Source organism: Camellia sinensis, chromosome 6 (assembly GCF_055761805.1).
Source record: "Camellia sinensis isolate YWXY chromosome 6, ASM5576180v1, whole genome shotgun sequence".
Classification (NCBI taxonomy): domain Eukaryota; kingdom Viridiplantae; phylum Streptophyta; class Magnoliopsida; order Ericales; family Theaceae; genus Camellia; species Camellia sinensis.
Window position 1 is genome coordinate 147,849,740 of NC_138966.1, and position 21,844 is coordinate 147,871,583.

At 35.3% G+C, this 21,844-nt stretch overlaps 2 protein-coding genes across 3 annotated transcripts; both read right to left on the minus strand.

Annotated features, from left to right (window-relative positions):
- Positions 1-430: 430 nt before the first annotated feature.
- LOC145793684 (disease resistance protein RPM1-like) lies at positions 431-1,372 on the minus strand. Its single transcript, XM_082876548.1, has one exon. The coding sequence runs from the start codon at positions 1,370-1,372 to the stop codon at positions 431-433; it is 942 nt and encodes a 313-aa protein (XP_082732674.1).
- A 3,308-nt stretch (positions 1,373-4,680) lies between these two features.
- Positions 4,681-11,370, minus strand: LOC114263832 (disease resistance protein RPM1-like). 2 transcript variants are annotated; one of them, XM_082875077.1, is made up of 4 exons: positions 10,974-11,218; positions 8,273-10,133; positions 7,259-8,137; positions 4,681-4,970 (listed from the first exon to the last, which is right to left on the minus strand). In XM_082875077.1, exons 2-3 carry the CDS (start codon positions 10,122-10,124, stop codon positions 7,374-7,376), a joined length of 2,616 nt encoding a protein of 871 aa, XP_082731203.1. In that variant the 5' UTR covers positions 10,125-10,133; positions 10,974-11,218; the 3' UTR covers positions 4,681-4,970; positions 7,259-7,373. The 2 variants fall into 2 exon arrangements, with proteins under 2 accessions (XP_082731203.1, XP_082731202.1); XM_082875076.1 differs by having other exon boundaries at positions 7,259-10,133; positions 10,974-11,370.
- Between the last annotated feature and the right edge of the window lie 10,474 nt (positions 11,371-21,844).

Genomic DNA, 21,844 nt, shown 5'->3' on the forward strand with positions numbered 1-21,844 from the left:
TCTCTTCTTCCATAAGTTGATAGAAACTAAACTCCTCTAACATTGAGAGAATGATTTCACGCACTACATCATGTACCCCGACAGTCTCTAACTCTTCCATCAATTTTTGTTGTTGACACTTGAACTAAACATCTATTGATCAACTCAGTTAGGTATTCTTCTGCAACTTCTTCCAATGTATTTCCTTTCCGCTCTTCAACTAAACCCTCAGCAATCCACAACCGAATTAGTCTTCCACAGCTGATAGAGTAGTCCTCCGGTATTATGCCAAAGTACAAGAAACATGATTTCAGGTAGTGCGGCAGATCATTGTAACTGAACAACACAATTTTTTTGATGCTTGTAAGATTCCTTCCTAACTCAGAGCCTAGTCTGTTAGAGAACTTTTGCCATTCGGATATAACCTTTTGTTTGATGGACAAGAGAGCACCTATTGCCACAATTGCAAGTGGCAATCCTTCACATTTTCTAACAATTTCATGTGAGGGGGGCAATGACCCCTAAACGCTTTCTTGCAAAAGAGTTTCCAAGCCTCCTCTTGGGATAGGGGTCGAAGTTTGTGAACATTTTGCATTGAAGGTGCTACGCTTAAAGCAGCGACTTCATCACTACGTGTGGTGATAATTACTCTACTGCCTTTGCTATTCTCAGGTAAAGCAAATCTTATGAATTCCCAAAAATCAGTTTTCCATACATCATCAAACACAATGACGTACCTCTTTTCCTTTAAATATTCTCTTAGCTTGTCCATGAGTGACTTCTGGTCCATTGAATCAATTCCCTTATCAAGTGGAACTTCTTTTTCTGATAGCTTCTTTATCATTGTTTTGAGGAGCTCATCTGGCTTGTATGATTGAGAGATGCTGAACCATGCTTTGCAGTCAAAGTGTGCATTCACTTGTTGGCTGTCGTAAACTTTCTTGGCAAGTGGGGTCTTGCCAACTCCAGCCATGCCTACTACTGAGATCACTTCCCGTTGTGATTGTTCTTCCAACAATTTATTTATCAGTTTATCTGTGGCATATTCCAAGCCAACAACTTCGTCTTTTTCAAGGTAAAGCAAAGCCAATCGAGGGTCATGCCAATTGTCGTCTTTGGTGCTGCTGCTTTGTTCTGTGTCAGTAGTACTGAATTTATATCGATCAGCTTGTTCTTTGATCTCACCAATTGTAATCTTGATATCTTGGATTTGTGAGGCTATTTCATGTCGTTGTTTTAGTCTAGTGATCAAGTGAGTGACTTTACGGAAGTATCTGATGATGAAACCGCAACATTGAGGCTGCTGCTTTGCCAAGTGAAGAAGTATGTATTCATCAATAACGTCTTCTATCCGATAAGCAACTGCCTTTGATTTCAGGTTCTCTTTTCTCATTTGTCCGACTCTTTGGAATGGCTTCCTTGGAATATGAGCATGGGTCTGGCTTCTAGGATATGGAAGAATATTCTAAGTAATAACCTATTTTTTGAAAATTGAGAAATGGCAATATGACATAATTTTGATTTGATTATTGGGTGGGGAATTATGATTTTAAGAACTTGCTGACTGACCAACAAGAGTGGCAGATCTTTTTTGCAATGTTAATGATGAAAGTAATGGGAATTTGAAATTGAGTTTTAGAGGAACTCTTTTTGAATGGGTAAGAAAATTGCTGGAGGAGCTCAATAGCATGCTTAGCAATATGATGTTTGTGACAAAGCAAGAAGATTGCTTGTTCTGGAGGGGGTGATAATAGTGTATCTTTACAGTTGGTTCAATGTGTAGTCTTGCTGAGTCTAGCTTGGTTCAGATGCAGAATCCTGTTAATGGCATTTGGAAAAGCTTTGTCCCACCAAAAGCAGTCTGCTGGCAAGCTATTCTTGTTCTCTGTCCTTTCTGTGCCTGCCATGAGGAGTCTGCTGATCATGTCCTTTTGCAACATGTTCTCCTTCACATGGTGGTTTGATTCAGGTTTTGATGATTTTATGAAGCAAATTTGGGAATCATTTTTTTTGTAACAATGTGGTCGTTATGGCTGACAAGTAGGAACAAGATCGTTTTCAAGGATCATGAGGTTTCTTGGACAAGGTTTTGGAGTATATCAATGTAAGGACAGCTTTCTGTGTGAAATCTGAAATCAGGAGTGATTGTTTTTCCATCGACAACTTCTTGTATGACTTCAAAGCAGTGCAAACTCTCAAATTGAAGGGTATTACAAGCATGGATTAACCATTTGCTTGGATTGCATTCATGAGCAATTCCAAGGTCTTTTGGAGCTGTTTTGTTTTCTCTGTGCTGATTTTGTGATTTTTGGTTTCTTTCTTTATTTCTTTTTTGTTGGCTCCTTGTAACTTCTCTGTGCTGATTTGAACGAACTTTAATGTAGAATCCCTCTATTATTCATTGGTCTTGTCTTGCTTGTTTTTGGTTTTGTAATGCTATTACAAAATTAAATGGGGCATGCATGGCTGTATGAAAAATGGGAGAAAGGTTGAATTCTATTCATTCAAAGCAGACAAGGAGAGATGTATGCCAGCTCCATGAAGGCTAATCTAATGTAATGTGATAGGAGGAAAATCGATTCCACAAAATATATGGGATATTGAATCAAGACCTACTGCTGTTGCTTTGGCTCTGTGTTGACAGTACAATACAGAGAAGAGAACAATGCCGTTTTACGTTCGCATTCAACATATGTGGTGAAGAGTGTACAACAGAGATGTACTAAGAAGAGGAAAAAGAAATCACAGGAGTGCTGAAGAGAGGACAATTGGTGGAGCTAATGGTAGATAAAGAGGAGGTAGACGCAAAGGGAATTCATTAAGGGACATTGCCACTGCCAGTGCTGCTGCTTTATCCGTTTCCACAGAAGGCATTGTTAATCACAACAAGATTCTGCTAAATGAAGCTGAGGCAGTGTGGAAAATTGGAAAGTTATTGGGAATTTGGGATTAAGCTATGGAGGGGACAATGAAATTGTGAGTCCGATCCGTGTTATGGAGGAAGAGAATGACAGGTAACTTGATCGGCATAGCAAGGACGAATACCCAAGTATATAAGCAGTTCATTTGTTCTTGCCTAAGGTTAAAGGGTTTTTTTATTTTATCAATGAAGCTATTATCATGGAATGTCAGAGGTTAAGTGAAAAGGGAGAAGAAAGAAAAAAAATTATTTAAGTTATAAGAGAAAAGAAAAGAAAAGAAATGATTGTGATTTTTCTCTTTTTTGTTTGGATAAAGAATAAATAAAAGAAAAGAAATGATTGTGATTTCTCTTATTCTTGTTTGGTTAGATTTCATTAAGAGAAAAGAAAAGAAATTATTTTATGTTATATTACTAAAATAACCTTTTTATATTTTCAATCATTTTATTTCTTTTATTTTTATAGGGACAAAATTGGTATTATGAAAATAGTGATTTCTTTTCTCTCCCAATCTCTCCACTTTTGGGAAGATTAAAAATGAGACTCATAAGAGAAATGAGTTTCTCTCAATTTCTTTCCATTTCTCTTTACTTAGGTTATCCAAACAAGTAAGAGAAATACATCTTTCTTCATTTCTTTTCTTTTCTCTCCAAATGACTCAATCCAAACATAGTGTTAAGTGGTGGTGGCTGACAGGAAGATCGATTTCTTGCTGCCATAGTGGCAGAACTACTAGGGGAAGATGAGATGTACATTATGGAGCTGAAAAATCAATAGGATTATGAAGAGGGTTTAGTTTTTCGCTCTGTGTTTTGGGGTGTTTGAGAGATTATATTTTTTTGAAGATTGGGTATTTAGAGGTTTTTTGTATTGATTTGGATTGGCAGTTGTAATTTCTTTCATTTAGGAGTTCGGATTTTTATTTATTTAGGAGTTTTGGTGGCATCTTGGCATTTTTTTAGTGTTTTTGTGGCCTTTGGAGATGCACTCGATTGGATATGCAATCAATGATGTATTTTTCCTTAGCCATCCTGGATGTACTCTCTTTGTATTCATTTGTTATACATCAGTGTATTTCTTTTTTGCCTATCAAAACAACTAGGTTGGCACGTGTTCTATATGCAAGCCAAAACCCAACCAAAAACAAAAGACAACAAACAAGACAACAAAACCTTCACTAACCCATCAGCACAACTTAAAAAGGTCCACAGCAGCAAAACAAAGACAAAAAACAGAACAACAGCCTTGAAGTAAAATCAGCATCACAAAGTCTTCCTCTTGTTGATCCTTTAATGCAAGCTCATAATGCACCTTTCCCAGAAAAGTCTGTCACCTCCAGCTTGACTCATATTAGATTCCAATTAGATCAGTTATTCCTTTCTTGTAAATGTTTGCCGGCTCTAAGATACTCGGGTTTTGAAATTGGGTCCTTTATACATAATTTTTTTTAAAAATGTTGGATAAAATAATAAGTATTTACAATTTTTTTTTATTTGCTAATATCCACACAAATTCTACTTATATATAATCACTAAAATTATATATTAAATTTTATTTACATAAATCAAGATATGAAGAAATCATTACAATAATGAAAAAAATATGAAATTATAGTCTTATTGCTTTATGATTTAACAAAATGTAGATTACAATAAATAAAAAAAAGAATTAAATAAAATATAAACTTATAATACAAAATAAAAATTAAACTAATGACAGTTAAGTATTAATTAAATAATACTTTATCATAATTTTAAATGTAAAATTACTAATTAAGTATTTATGATTTACTAGGACCCTTTAGTTTAGATTGTGACAGAAATCTAATACACTGTCTTAGCAACAAAATATTAAAAAAAAAAACCATAATAAACATGTCCATGTTAGCAGAGATGACACTTTTTGTTTGTTTGTTTGTTTTTATTTTTTGCAATCCAAAAGGAAATAAAAATCAACGATAATAGAAAAGGGTTTGCTTATTCATGAGGTGATTGGCAGCTTGGAGTATTTAAATTGTGGTTGCCTCTGCAATTGAATTTCCTTCCACAATAAGCGCCGGCAGCAAAAGATCTAACAATTACAAACATATACTAAATGTAAGGAGGTGCAACATATCAATGAACAGTAGAGTACTAAAATGTACAGGGGATTTAAACTTGTTTTGATAAAAGAAATATTTTTTGTAATTCTGACCTTAAAAATGATGGTATGTAATGTTAGTGGTTGTGATAGTGTAGGTGGTGGGAAAGTGAGCTCAATAAAGGCTTTTTTATATTTTAATAACACTAATTAAATTTTGTATAATCAAGAGAGTTTTTCATAGGTTCTTAGTCCAAACATTTTATTACAAGACTTTGATAAGAAGTATGTTTTTAGTATCTATGATCGAAGTTTTTAACAATGACCTTTTTCCTGATATCTAAGATAAGGATTATTTATTTATTTATTTATTTTGACATTTAAAATGACAAGTATAACTTTTTAGACTTTAAATAAAGAGTATTAAAATTTAAGAAAATTCTATGGTACACATCTCTTCAAAGGATGTGTGTTATATGTACTATGCCATGTATTTTTGTGATGTTCGTTATGTATTGTTTTGATAGTGTTACAATAATTTTTGGTTCAAAAATGAAATTAAGCATTTTGTAATAATGTTACATTTTTTTATCCAAAAATTTGTTAACCACAAAAATGTATAATATTACTACAAAATATGTAACTTGATTTTTGAATCACAAATTATCGTAACTCTATCAGAAAAATATATAACATTTGTTATAAAAATACGTGATAAAAGTGCATGTGGTATATACATTTTGAGGAGTGTGTACCATAACATTACCCTTTAACTTAATATTGTATTTGGTTCCCTAGAATGAGATGTGATGAAAAGAAATAATTATTTCATAGGTTCTCCTTGAGGGGTATATATATGTATTTTTATTACTTTATATAAAATGGTCCAAATTTCAAACCCAAAAATCGTTTCTTGATGGTTTTTTTTAGTATTTATTTTTGTACTTTTTATGAGATGGAAAAAAAGTAAATGAGAATGACTTCTTTTTATTTTTTATAGTTATATCGAAATTTGTGAATTATTGGCTTTTTTTTTTTTTTTTTTAGCAATTTGGAAAGTTTTTGACTTTTTTAATGACTTTTTAACTTTTTATTGATGTTTTTAACTAATAAAATAGTCATAAAATGAAGTTGCCAAATGAGCTCTAAATCAAATATATCTACCACATTAAATTAAAGGAAAAATTAAAAAAAATCAAAATTTAATTATTGTAAAAAAATAATTTTTTATTTTTAATTTTATTAATTTAAACTCTAAACTTGTTAAACCATGAGGCTATTTTTGTGAAGTAAAATTGAAGGAAAAATGATACTTTAGTTATTAAACTCAATGTAGATGTACACAAAATGTCAAAATATATATTTTTTCGTTGATTTTAGTGATTAAAATATCGTTTTTTTTTTCTTATTTTTACTTAACTAAAATAAATAGATGATTTATATTGAAAGCAAATTAAAAATTTAAGATTTAAATTGATAAAATTAAAAAATTAAGATTTATTTGATTACAAGAATAAAAAGAATTTTTTTGTATTATAATTTTCCCTCAATTAAAATATGCTAAGAGAAAGAAACATTTCATCAAGTGAGTGAGGGCAAGTTTGGGAACTAGTGAAAATAGTTAAAAGTCACTATAAAAAAGTCAAAATTTTCTCTATTTTTTGTATATATATATATATATATATATTGTAAAAAATCAACTAAAATAACTAGTTCTCAAAATAATCCTAAGGCTAAGTTTGGTTAGAATGAAATAGTGAACAATTAAGGAAATAAATAGAATTTTTTTTTTCCCTTGAGTTTGTTTAGCATGAAAGTAACAAAGAAAATATAACAAAATTTAAATTTATTATAAAACTAATTAGTTATAATAAAAATTCATATTTTCTTATAAAATTTTCATCCTAATCAAATTCATACAAATTTCTTTTTTTCTTTTCTTTTCTTTCATTTCACTTTCCGTTATTTTCACTTTCTATCATTTATTTCTTTTTAATCAAATGAAGCCTAAGTGTAGCATAATAATTTTATTTTAAAACGTGGTTCTTTATGTAAATCTACTAGATAAAAGACATTTTTAATTCTTAAAATATGCATTATTTGTTATTTTAATCTTTTAAATTTTAATTTTATCATTTTAATTATTAAAATTGTCGATGTACAAAAATAAAATGATAAAATTAAAATGACAAATAAGGCAAACTAAAAACTCTCCCATCCTAAATCTACTCTTTTTAACTTTGAAATAAACAAACACAGCAATTTAGTTGGGGGCAAACCTGATAATTGAATTGGCATTCAACTTTGAGATTCATTTTTATCTTCCCTAAACCTTGCGTTTCCCCCCTTCCGATTGCAATATTCTTCAAGACTGCCCATATAAGTAACATGACTTTATTTTCCGATTCGGGAACAGAGCTCGACATGAGGGATATGCTCGACGATCCAGTAGTCTTTTCCTTGGTTGGGTTTGGGTTCCATTCTATCTATGAATTCTTCTGGCATACCAACAAACTCAAGAGTTTTGAGGTTTCTGAGGTGGTGGATGCCAGATGGTACCTCCTTTAGTTGCGAGCTAGGCTCAATCGTTAGAAGTTCAAGAAGAGGCAATGCTCCTTCCTCTATTATCACCGAATTCAATCCCTTCAACCCTACGAGACGTAGTAGCTTAAGTTTTTGAAACCTTCCGACCTCAAAATACAACTGCTCCCCATCATATGCATCCACAAGAACAAGACGTACCAAACTAGGCAAGACTTGAAGAGCTTTTAGTGGATCCTTCTTGGTCAAACGTGAACCCAATAGACGTAATGTGACTAGATTTTGAAGTTTCAAGTTCCAGTCAGGCAACTTCTCTAAATGTCCAACCAACTCGAGATATTGAAGATATTTAGGTGGAGATGATATATACTGTACATCCAGAATCTCATCATCGCTTGAGGCCCTTACACTCAAACGTTTAAGGTATTTCATCTTCTCAATGGCCGTACATAGAGCCCTCCCATGTTTTCTTCTCAATTTCGTAATTCCCAACTTCCTTAGCTGCCTCAAATTCTCAAGCTCTTTAATTAGGCCATGATTTGTCCGCACATACCACAAACTTTGTAGCTCCTCTAAACCTCCAATCCCTCCATGTATCTTCACTCCTACTATATAATCTGCTAAGTAATTAGATTCATGGTTACGAGAACAGGCAAGAAGATGTCGTAACTTATTGAATCTACTGATATCAAATGGGAGCTCTCTCACTGGGGAATGTTTTAGATCCAAAGTCTGTAGGTTGTGTAACTTACCTATGGACTTTGGTATTTTCTCCACTTGTGTCCTCCTTATGCTTAGGAATCTCAAAAGAAATAGATTTCCCACTTCTTCATGAAGCCGATGCAAAGGAGCATTCTGAAGATCCAGTACTTTCAAAAGCCTAAAATTTGCAGCTAGTGTGCCCAAGAAGGGCTTCTTTGGCAGCTCTACCACATGAAAAAGAAAAACAGAACGAACTGGTGATTTACCAATGTTTTCCATAATCTTATCCATGTTGCAATAACGCATATGCATAGATAGCCGGCGAGTTGTGTCATTGAAACTTGAATTCTCTTCCAAAATTTGACAGAAACTAAACTCCTCAGACATTGAGAGAATAATCTCACGCACTACATCATGTACCTGACACTGTCTAACTCTTCCATCAAATTTTGTTGTTGACACTAGAACTAAGCGTCTATGGATCAGCTCAATCAAGCATTCTTTTGCAACTTCTTCCATTGTTTTTCCTTTCTGCTCTTCAATGAAACCCTCGGCTATCCATAGCCGAATTAGTCTTCCATAACTGATAGAGTAGTCCTCTGGCATTATGCCAAAGTACAAGAAACAAGATTTGAGGTAGTGAGGCAGATCATTATAACTTAACAACAAAATTTTTCTGATGCTTGTAAGATTAGGATTCCTTTCCAATTCAGAGTGCATGCTACCGTAGAATTTTTGCCATTCAGATATACCCTTGTTTTTGGTGGACAAGAGACCACCTATAGCTGCAATTGCAAGTGGCAAACCTTGACACTTTCTAACAATTGCATGTGATACTTCCTCCAACTCAGGGGGACAATGACCCTCAAAGTCCAATTGGAAGGCTTTCTTGCAAAAGAGTTCCCAAGCCTTCTCTTCGGATAGGGCTTCAAGCTCGTGGACATGATCCATTGAAGTTTCTTTGCAAAATGTAGCAACCTGTTCACTGCGTGTGGTGATGATTACCCGACTGCTGTCACTATTTTTGGGTAAAGCATGTCTTATGGATCCCCAAAAATCAGTTTCCCATACATCATCAAACACAATGATGTACCTCTTTTCGGATAAATATCCTCTTAACTTGACAATGAGTGACTCAATTCCCTCATCAGGTAGAACATAAATTCCTGATAGCTGCTTTAACATTGTTTTGAGGAGCTCCTCTGGTTTGTATGATTGAGAGACAGTGATCCATGCTTTACAATTGAAGTGTGCAACCACTTCTTGGCTGTCATAAACTTTCTTGGCAAGAGTGGTCTTGCCAATTCCACCCATGCCAACCACCGAGATCACTGCTCGTTGTGATTGATTTTGGTCAACCAATCTGCTTATCAGTTCATATTTGGGAGATTCAATGCCAACGACTTCGTCGTCCCCTATGAAAAGGGAAGCCAGTCGAGGATCACGCCACATGTTGTCCTTGCTGTTGCTGCTGCTATGTTCTGACGAAGTACTAGTACTGAATCCATATCGATCAGCTCCTTCCTTGATCTCACGGATTGTAGTTTTGATGTCTTGGATCTGAGAAGCTATCTCATGTCGTGGCTTTAGCTTAGTGATTGTCCGAGTGACTTTATGCAAGGAACCGAATAGTCCAGGTTGTTTTGGCAAGACCAGGAGAATGTGTTCATCGATAACATCTTGTATCCGATAAGCAACTTGCCTTACTTGTTTCACCCATATTTTCACACCTTCATCTCCAGTTTCTGCTCTTGATTCTGCATCTTTTAAGAAAGAGTGTATGCGCTCCAATTCAGCTTTGATACTGACCATTTCCTGGCGAACACCCCTCAACAACTCTACTTCACCGGCTAACAATGGTCCCAAATATTGAATAACAGAGATCACTGCTCTTTCTGCCATTAGTTCTCCCTGCAGTGAACACATCATAACTATTAGTTCTGATTATGCTTCAGGTGGGATTGTGTCCATGTAGAAAGGAAGTTAGTTAGATGATGATGATGGTGAAGTTTCAATTCAGTGCATGGCTCTGTTTATTAGTTTATGAGAGAGGTGGTGAACTTCAGTCATGAAGAAATTAATTATTTTGGATGCATTTTCCTCCAAAAGGTTAGATAAAAGAATAGATTTGATTCACATTTTAGGTCTTGCAATAAATAAATAAAACAAACCTTTTGTTATAATAGTATTTTTAGTTTTTAATTATTTTCAAATTATAGACTGGCCCCTACAGATTTTGTGAAAAAAAATAAGTGAACACAACAATGATTGATGGTAACATATATATTTGAGTGTAAAAGAGATACAACATCATTTTTCATCCTTAGATCATGCCTGAATCATGAATATGAGTAGGAATCTATGAAAGAAAAGAAAAGAGACACCAAAATCATCACTTTGAATAAGAATTTCATGGATTTGAATAAAAATTAATAGAGGAAAAAGTATGCAATTGATTTTGGGGAATAGAACCAAAGTGAAGATTTCAGATTCTCTTTTCTCCTCTTCCTGTTTTGTATCATAGCAGTGCTTTTGTAATTCATTTGTTATATAGACTGCTTGATTTAAGTAGAATCTTCATGTTTGTCTGTGATTTTTGTCTTTGTGGATTTAGAAAAGGCTAAAATTCAAGATGTGAGACTCTGATCAAGGAAATATTATTGCTGTCATAGCTAGAATTCTCAAATATAATAATATTATAGAGCTAAAAATGATGAGAAAAATATATAGATATGTGTTTGTAGAACATACCTGCAGATTGATGTGCAACTCCAAAAAATGATATCAAAGTTCCAAATTCTTGGCACTGCCTGCTTTGATGGTTTGTTAGATTTCAGCAAAAAATTCACTGTGGGGAAAGACTCTTTGACTTACAGACTTTAGCCCCTGAGATTTGAATCATAGCCAAAGCATATACCATTTTTAGCTCTATGATTCATCAGAATACAACCTCCACCAGCTGTACCTGAATAGATGGCTTATGGACTTATTCTTGTGATATGGGTATATATATATCTCCCTCAATCACTATTTAATTCCAGCTGTATGAGTCTCCTTTTCGCAACGTACATATATATATATATATATATATATAATACAACGTGGTTGACTCGAGGAAGTTTCGTGGCTCTTTGATCTCTCTTTCCTTTAATTCCATCTCAAAGAAGTTACTTTCATTCCAAATAACTTAATATGGTGGCTTTGCCTCAATTTAAAATTCAATTTCACACATATCTTTAACCAATTCACTTCTGAAGGCATTATTGAATGATTTATTAAAACATAAGTTCTTATTTGGCCTTCATTTTTCTTTTCCACTTTTTTTTTTTTTTAATCAGTAAAAAAAAAAAAGTAATATTTTATTAATAATGATGAAACATTACAAAGGGGAGAGAAAAAGAAACTGAAGTAGGATAACCCCACCAACAATAAGACTATACAAAGCATTTGTAAACTGCAAAAGAAATCCAAACAGAAAAGCAGAAAGTTGCAAGTTGGCAACACCAAGCTCTCTGCCATTTTAGTTTCAAGAATCATGAAAAAATAAAAGTCCACTCTAATGGAGAGATCACCTCATTTCAGATCAAACTACTCTCTACCTTAATACCCATGCCAAGAAACAACCCAAGAGGCTATCTGCATTAAGACAAAAATAAAAATAAAAAGGACCTAAATTTAATATTAGAATATGACTGACCAATTCTTATTTCTGTCCAAATCCAAACCCAATAATTGTCTCACTTCCGTGAAAATGAATTTGTTCACATACTTTTTAATGTATGAACAATACACAAAATTTGATTGATTCTGCATCTTCTAAGAGAGATTGTATGCGCTCCAATTCAGCTTTGATACTGACAATTCCTTGTGGACACTCCTCAATAACTCTACTTCATGGGCCAACAATGGTACCAAATATTGAATAACAGGGCTCACTGCTCTTTCCGCCATTACTTCTCCCTGCACTGCATTGAACACATCATCACAATTAGTTCCAATTATGCTTAGTAGTGGCTGTGTGTGTGTCCATGTAGAAAGGAAGTTAGATGAATGTAGATAGAGGAGAAAAAAATTCAAAATTTACAGTGAAAACTTAGGCAGTTACATAGCACAATTTGGACATGAAAAAATGCGTGATGCTGTCACACAGGTGTTATGCATTACGTTTAAATATTTGGATAGTATAATGATTGAGGAAAACTGTTAACAGTTTTGGGCAGTTTGATAAATGAAAAAAGAATATTACTTAACAGATTGGATGTGACCCTGATAGAAAGGGTAATATTGAAAAAAAAAAAAAAAAAAATTGACAATGTTTACACCAATTCAAGTCTATGATTTATTTAATAAAATAGATAAATATAGATAGCATTCTGTTTCAAGTGGAATTTCAGTTTCAGTTGGGAGTGACTAGGTTCTAGTTGGACAAATGGATGGGCGATGCTTCATTAAAAGAGCTGTACAGTACTGTAGGCTGTATAGTCTGTCTCTTTATAAGTTTGGAAGTATTTCTGACTTTGATGGAGTTTGACTCAAGTTATTCAAGGGATTTTCACTTCGGTGGTGAGACTCGTGAGGACAAAAATATTATTGCGACTTTCATTCTAGCAAGGAGTTCTTGTTCAAATCTCTTATTAAGGCCACTGAAAAAAATTGTTCATGGTGGTAGAGACAGTTTCTTCTGTAGGGTGCAGTGCGGCACAGCTCCTTGCAAAGTTCATATTTTCTGTTGAAATTCAAGAATTTAGCTATGCATATTTGGATTATCCTTCCAATGGCAGTGTTGTGGACAGTTTGGCCGGTTCATAATGATTTTTAGTCTTTAATAATGTAGAGCCAGATTGGAACCAAGTGGTTTGTTAAATTTTGGATAATTCGGTTAATAATTTTATTTTAGTGCAGGAAACTGAGGGAATGAGGCTTCAGCTATGTAGATTGGACCAGCTGTGCAATGTCTTCACTCTGTTTGCTGGTTTTTGTTTGTGTTAATCCTTCTTTGCTTGGTTATTTGGGTTGGATGCTGTGCCTCTGAACATGTGTGCTGCTGCAGTTCAGCTAAGTGGCTGTTATTTGGGTTTATCTAAGTCCGTATCTTGCTAACTTAGAGGTGTTTGTTTGTGGTTCTGTCTTGCAGCTTGGGATTTGCTTTTGGTTTGTGCCAACCTTGTTTGGGATAGGCCCTTTAGCATTGAAGCTGTTTTGCTATGTGTGCTTTTTTTTTTTTTTTTCCGATGTAATTTGTTTATCAAGTTAATGAAAGTTTAATCCTTTTGCCGAAAAAGAAAAAAAGAGAGTAAATTACACTTTCTTCTCCGGAGGTTTATGACAATTTCAAAGACGTCCCCTGAGGTTTCTAAAATGACACTCGCCTTCCCTGTCAGATTTTTCAGCCTGACATTGTCAACCAAGAATGGTATTTTACTACTTTAACCTTATCTTTGACTTAAAATATCTTTGTACCAAACAGCCTTAACCCAAAGATCATTGTTGTAACCAAAGATAAATTCATTTCTCTCTCTAACCAAACTACTAGACCGCCAACCCACTTTTATTTTCTGCCCAAAAAAATCGACCCCCATTTCCATTAACAGGTTCTTGCTGATCACCACTTCAACAATGCCAATCATTACTAAATGAATCGTTGATAACCACTGTCACACAAAACCCAAATCCACACCATAATAACACTGCGCCTATTATTACCATACCTCCAACTCACATTCATTCTCTCTCTCTGCAATATGAGACCTATCACGATGCAAATCTACCACTTTCATTCTATTTATTTAGGTTACCTATTTAGTTTATTTTCTTGTTTGACAAGAATTTATATTTTCCTTTTTTAAATATTCTTGACTTGCAAGAATATGTATTTTCCTTTTTAGATTTTTTTGGCTAGCTAGACTTATTTTAGTATAAATAAAGATATAAGACCATCTCCAACGTTGCATCAGATTCAGTATCAAATTTGAATTTGATGAAAAAAGTCACTTTTTCTGCTCCAATGGTTTCACCAAACTGATATCAAACTGAGAACGGAGCAAATTTTTTACCATACTGAGAACCTACGTGAGCCTTCACCAATTCATTGTGTTGTAACATTGCAAGTGGGCCCACCGGTCAACCTACTGGACGTCCGGCCGGTCGACCCACCGGTCGACTGGAAACAGGTTCAAATAGTTCAAATAGGTAGGTTCAAACAGTTCAAAAAGGTAAAAAAAAAAAAAAATATTTGCCTTACCGGTCGACCAACCGGTTGACTCACGGGATGACCCTTCTTTTGATGTACTATTGGAGCAACTGATATCAGATTGAGAAAATGAGCCATTTTTTACTCAAATTTGGTGAAAAAAATACTGAACCGTTGGAGATGCTCTAAGCCTTAAGGCAAGAGGAGTTAAAATTGATATTTGATTAATGAAAATTGAGAGTTTTTTTCAAAATTATTCATTCTTAGAGAGAATATTTCTAATTCAGATTTATTCGTAGTTCGATCTTATTATTTGCTCTTCTTTCCAATACGCTTCCCTGCATCAGAAGGGAAGGTAGTGAGGACTGAGTGATTGGGTGCATTTTGTTCGGCATTCAATTTTACTCATTTATTAATTTTGTAATGGAACTTTGTAAAACTTTATTTTTACATAAAAACTGGGTGGTTGGTGCGCACAGGGAAAGAGTTGGGTGCTGGTGATTATTTATGGACAAATTATGTTGTGGGCAATTGAGTTACAGGGGAAAATCCTATGGAAAATGATGAGTATCTTATTTTTTTCACAAAATTAGTTTTTATTTTATTTTATTTTTTAATGTTCACAAAACAAATTTTGAAAACAAAATCAAACAATTGTTCTTGGACTGCTTTGGATCATTTGCTTCGTAAACCAATCTCTTTGAATTACAAGCTACATTACTGTAGGTTTGTTCGATAACATTTTGATGCACACATAAAACTGTGAATATTGTGCATATATGGTTGTATATATTTTAGGCTAATTAGTTGTATTTCCATAGTTAGCTAAATAGTTGTATTTCCATAGTTAGATTTTAGGGTTTAGTCTCTTCTTATTTAAACTGATGTAACTCTGGAATTTGAATACAATTGTATATACAAACTTTATTCAGAAATCTTACATGGTATCAGAGTGGTGTTCGAAAACCTAAGGTCGTGATTAGTCTTGGCGAACCCTAGCACCGTCGTCTCTCTCAGCCGCCGTCCTCGCTTATCAGCCTTCGCCGCTTCTCAGCCGCCGCCGCCGTCGTCGTCGCTTCAGCCATCGCCTCTCTCAGTCATCGTCGCCTCTCTCAGCCGTCGCCTCTCTCAGTCTGCTTGAGCATCGCGATTGGTTCGCAATCTATCTCCCTCTCTGGTTCCGCTAATCGACCACACCTCGTGGTTTTTTGGGCTGATTCGATCGACTGGTTTGTCTTGCTGCTCTATTTGTCTCTGTGTGTGTGAGGTTGTGTCTTTAAGCCCTGCTATTTGTTGGTGTTAAAAAAAAAAAAATCTGAATATAGTTTGACCCCTCGTATTTTGATTATTACACTTGAACCCCTAGTTCGGTTATTTTGTTTGATTGTATTGGAAAACCCTCAGTTTTTCTGGTTATTACGATGTCTTTGGGTTTTGATAAGTGTGTCTTCTGCCATCAGAAGGGCCATTGGAAGTACCACTGTCCCAAGAAAGGATGTTTGTCTACTTTGCCAGTGTCTACCTCGTCTTCTCCGCAATTTCCGATCAAGTTCTGCGATCCTCCTTTGAGTACTGTTCGGCTTCCCGCCGGTTCTACTACATCTGCTCCCGCTCTTGATCCTGACTTGGCTTCCTTGACTGCTCAGATTAGTCAACTTCAGCATATATTGTCTCCCTTCTAGCCATCTCCATCTGTCTCTGTTGTTTCCTTTCTTCATTTAGGTTTGCTTGGGTCTTCTTCAGGTATCTTTTCGTCTGTCTGGCTTTTTGACTCTGGTGCCTCTCATTATATAACTCATCATTTCTCTTTACTTCAGAATTGTACTCCCCCTCCCTTTCCTATTACTGTTAATGCTGCTAATGGGTCTGGTATGTCAATTATATCTGTTGGGTCTGTCTTACTATCTGCTATGTCTGCAGTCTCTATTCCATCTGTCTTATATGTTCTTCAGTTATCTGTCAATTTATTATCTATTAGTCAACTTGATGCCTCTGGTTTTAATGTTATTTTTTCTTCTTCTATTTGTTCTGTGCAGGATCGGATGTCCAAGCAGCAGATTAGGACTGGCTGGAGTTGGAGACCTCTATGTGGTGGATAGCTTGCATCTGCCTATGACTACCTCTTCGACTGCCTTTTCTTCTTTTCAGTTAGATTCTCTGTCCAGTCTTTTTTATTTGTGGCATTCCAGATTAGGGCATTTGTCTGCTAACCGCTTACGGTCTTTAGCTCAGTCAGGTATATTGGGTAAAGTTTCTCCTAGTTACCTTACCGAGTGTCGAGGTTGTAAACTTGCCAAAATGAAAGCCTTACCTTTTTGTAATAGTACTTCTATATTTGCTACACCATTTTCTTTAGTTCATACTAATGTCTGGGGCCCTTCTCCTGTTCTCACCAAGGGAGGTTCTGCATACTATGTGTCATTTATTGATGATTGCACCTGTTACACTTGGGTTTATCTTATGACTCATAAGTCCGATTTTTATCAGATATACCGTACCTTTCAATTTATGATTACTACTCAGTTTGAGTCTACCATTAAAGTGTTACGGTCTGACTTGGGTAGAGAATATTTTAAAAATGAGTTTTGTGAGTATTTGGCTAATTTGGGTACCATTCATCAAACTTCCTGTACAGATACACCTGCCAAAAATGGTCGAGCCGAGCGCAAACACCGTCATCTCCTTGAGACAGCTAGGTCTCTTCTTCTCTCTACCTCAGTTCCAGCTCCATTCTGGGGGGAGGCAGTTCTTACTGCTACTTTTTTTCTCAACCGCATGCCTACTCCCCTTCTTTCTGGTCGGTCTCCTTATGAGGCTTCGTTCTCCCAAATTTCTAATTGCTCCATTCTTCGTGTGTTTGGGTCTGCCTGTTTTATCCTTCTTCCCCGTAAAGATAAAACCAAACTTAGTGCCCGGTCTGTCCTCTGTGTTTTTTTGGGTTACAGTCTTACTTAGAAAGGCTACTGCTATTACGATCTTGTCTCTCGTCGTCTTTATGTCTCCCGTCATGTTACCTTTCTCGAACGTTTGGCTTACTTTCAACTTCCCTCTCTCACTGCCCCAGTTTTCAAAGAGGATTTGGTTCACATTGATCCCTTTCCTTCTGAGGTCCCGTCTGATGAGTACATCTCCACTGTTCCTCTTTAGCCCATTCCTACTTCTCCGTCTACGTCACCTATGGCTCCTTCTCCTTCTTTAGCTTCTTCTTCCCCTCCGTTGTTGGTTTATTCTCGTCGTCAAGCTCCCTCGCCGCCAGTTGTCTCTACTTCTGTTACTGCTCCTTCTGCTTCTGATGAATTTGATCCTGCTGCACACCGATATCCTACTCGTGAGCATCGTCTTCCAAACAGGTTGGGTTGGTCTAATACATGTTTTTCTACTTCCCATCGTACTTTTTTTTCTGTTATTCATTCTTTTTCAGAACCACAGTCTTACACGGAGGCCTGTCAAGATCCTAATTGGGTTCAAGCTATGGAGGATGAGTTGTTTGCCTTACAGAAGACTAACACTTGGGAGTTGGTTTCTTTGCCTGTTGGCAAGAATCTGGTTGGTTGCAAATGGGTCTATAAAGTCAAGACTCATTCTGATGGTTCTCTCGAGCGCTACAAAGCTCGCTTGGTTGCCAAGGGTTTCTCACAGGAGTATGGTATTGATTATGAGGAAACCTTTGCCTCTGTTGCCAAGATGACTACTGTCCGTACCTTGATTTCTGTTGTTGCTGTTCGCCATTGGCCTCTTTATCAGATGGACGTTAAGAATGCTTTTCTTAATGGTCATCTCACTGAGGAGGTCTACATGCGTCCACCCCCTTGTCTTCTCCACTCCTCTGGGCAGGTTTGTCGTCTTCGGCATGCTTTGTATGGTTTGAAGCAATCTCCTCGTGCTTGGTATGATCGCTTTCAGACTGCTGTTACCGCACTTGGGTTTCATCCTTCTGCTTCTTACTCTGCTTTGTTTCTGAGGCATACCTCGGCTGGTTTTGTTGCTCTCTTACTATATGTGGATGATATGATCATTATTGGCTCTGATTCTTCTGCTATCTCTGAGGTCAAACAACATCTCTTCCGCACCTTCGACATGAAGGATCTGGGTTCATTGCGGTATTTTCTTGGTATTGATGTTGCTTCTTCTCCAAAGGGCTATTTTCTGTCTCAGGCCAAGTATGCTAATGAGGTCATTCACCATGCTGGTCTTACTGATACTAAAGTTTCTGATACACCTATTGAGCTTAATGTAAAGCTCAACTCTACTGATGGTGTCTCTCTGGCTGATTCCACTTTATATCGCGAGCTTGTGGGTTGTTTAGTTTATCTGACCGTCATTCGGCCTGATCTTGCTTATGCTGTTCATGTGGTCAGTCAGTTTGTTTCTGCTCCTCGCTCCACGCATTGGGCTGCTTTGGTTCGGATTCTTCGTTATCTCCGCGGTACTATCTTTTAGGGCTTGCTGCTTTCGTCCACTTCTTCCTTGGACCTGGTGACCCATGCTGATTCTGATTGGGCTGGTGATGTCAATGATCACAAGCCCACTTCTGGTTTCTGTATGTTTCTTAATGATTCCTTGATTTCTTGGAAGAGCAAGAAACAGACTGTTGTTGCTTGTTCTACTACCGAAGCTGAGTATCGTGCTATGGCCCATGCCACTGCTGAGATTATCTGGCTTCGTTGTCTCTTGTCTGATTTGGGTGTCCCTCAGTCCTTTCCCACCTCTCTCTACTGTGACAACCGCAATGCTATTCAGATTGCCCATAACACTGTCTTCCATGAGCGGACGAAGCACATTGAGATTGATTGTCACTTTGTCCGTCATCATCTGCAATCTAGTTCTATCCCACTTCCATTTGTTCCTTCTGCCCTGCAACTTGCTGATTTCTTTACCAAGACTCACACTTTTGCTCGCTTTCAGTTTATACTTGACAAACTCTCCGTGTTTTTTGCTAAAACAACTTGAGTTTGAGTGGGGGTGTGAATATTATGCATATATGGTTGTATATATTTTAGGCTAATTAGTTGTAGTTCCATAGTTAGCTAATGAGTTGTATTTCCATAGTTAGATTTTAGGGTTTAGTCACTTCTTATTTAAACTGATGTAACTCTTGAATTTGAATACAATTGAATATATAGACTTTATTCAGAAATCTTACAAAAACTAAACTTAATTTCTTTTTCCTTTTATTCTTTATGCTGTGCAGAACTTGTTCACAGAGTTAAGTGTATGTTTTGTTGTGGGTTGGGTTGTTTCATTGTATAAGTATTTTTTATTTTATAAAATTATGTACTCATTAACTCATTTAATAAGGGTAAAATTGGTATTCTCAAAACATAGACAAACAATGTCTGCTATTTTTGTCATTGTAAAGTTTACAGGGGGAGGAGTTTGTTACTGACAACTAAACCAGAGGGGATATGAGTATCATTTTTGAAACCTGAGGTGAGGTGTCTGCTATTATCACAAATCTTAAGGAGGTCAGTGTAATTTACCCCCCCAAAAAACAAAGAAGATGGATAGATATGGTTAGGTAAACTCTTGTTGTTTGTGTGTGATTTGCCTTGTGAATTTTGGAAAAGCTATTCAACAAGTGTTAGAGAAAGAGAGAGAGAATTTGATCATGAAAATATTGTTGTCGTTGTTAAAATTTTCAAATGAGTAATGCTAAAATAATTATATTTATATATTTGGAAAATGATCTAGACCCCCAGCACCCTTACACTTTTGTGAGAGAGGGGAAGGAGAGAGAGCGGAGGAAAAAAAAAGAAAAAAAAAAAAGAATGTGTGGTTACAAATCAATTAGGGTTGTGGGGGTAAAAAATGGTGGGGATCTCAAGTATTTTCCTATATATATTATATTAAGCTTATAATGTGATGTATTATTACTATATTGATAACAAAAATAAATGATGAGATTCATTTAAATATGACAAACAAGATTATTAATCCAACATCATATAGGGTTCGTTTGGGAAGAAGGGTTGGGTTGGGTTGAAGCTATTTTAGTCACGAAAAGACAAAATAGACTTTTTAGTCAAATAAGACAAAATGTCAAATCCAAACCATAATCATTTCTTTTTTTCTCACAAAAGTCAAAAAAACCAAAAAGCCTATTCCAAACGATATTTTTTAACCCCAAGCTAAAATAGCCAAAAAGTCAAAAAGTCAACCTACATCCCAAACGAATGCATAGCAAAAAGTGATGAGAAATGTGTTTGTAAAGAAACATATCAACAGATTTATATGCAACTCTGAGAAGAAATGATGTGAAGATCTAACTATGTGATGTATTATTATTACATTGATAATAATAGATAAAGTGATGTGATTCATTCAACCAATGTAATTATAACAAATAAGATGACAACTTGATATAGGAAAAAGTGATGAGATATATGTGCTTGTAGAAACATATATACCTCTAGATTGTACAAAAACCCTGGGAACTACATTCGTTGCTTTAAGAATTCAGCTAAAGCTCTCTACTGTATGAAAAGAAACTTTTTCAGTTTTGGGGCCTAATCTTGACTGATCTGATGTTACCTCTGTGTCTCAGCCATCCTTGAGAATACAACCTCCAGCAGCAGAAGCCAAGTACATAATCAGCCCAGTGATTCATTTTTTTTAAATCAATGGGGAGGATTCCAAGCAAGTTCTAAGTGATTGTAGAGCATCTTAAAACACATTTTCTGAAACTAATTTTGGCTTCATGTGGTTCAATGTTGACTTCTTCGTTAAATAAAAATAATAATAAATCATTTTAAAAAAAAATTTAAATCATTTGATAAACTTATTTTTATTAAAAAAATTCACTTTAATCACTCTAAAAAATCATAAGAAATGTTTAAAAAAAAAAAAGTTTGTTCCAAACATACTAACATTTTTTTAACATTAACTTAGAATGTAGTAGATAAAATTAATTAAGTCAATTTGATAATTACAATTCGTATCAATTAAAAATTTAAGTGACTATTAAAATATAAATTAACAATTGAAAAAAAAATTAACATCATGAAGTAAGTGAGAACAGAATAGCTTGAGATGAAGATCTTGAGATTCGACATTGAATATTAAAATACTGAAAACCTTGAGATTCACAATGTCCTAAATTTAATATGAATATTCAATATCAAAGGCATCAAGATTCATAAGTTTTCTAAGTCATCTTTAAAAAACTATGACGATCCAGCTTGTCCCACTAGATCAGCATATTTCATGTCAAGAACTTGATCTTTGGCCATAGTTGGCCTATAGTGAGGGGCGTTATTCAATTTTTTGTGAGACTATAGATATTGCTGTCGGGAATTGCTTGGACCGGTTTGTAAAGTTTCTAACTCAGTCAAATGATCCAAGCCATGGGTACAACATTGAGTAGGTATGCAATTGGCAATGTGTTTCCTTATCCTATATCAGTAAGTAAATTGACAGAGACTGATCATTACTT

Bases quoted from the DNA above. Each gene is read 5' to 3' on its own strand.
- LOC145793684 (XM_082876548.1), bottom strand. From the start codon at position 1,372: ATGAGAAAAGAGAACCTGAAATCAAAGGCAGTTGCTTATCGGATAGAA.
- LOC114263832 (XM_082875076.1), bottom strand. From the start codon at position 10,124: ATGGCAGAAAGAGCAGTGATCTCTGTTATTCAATATTTGGGACCATTG.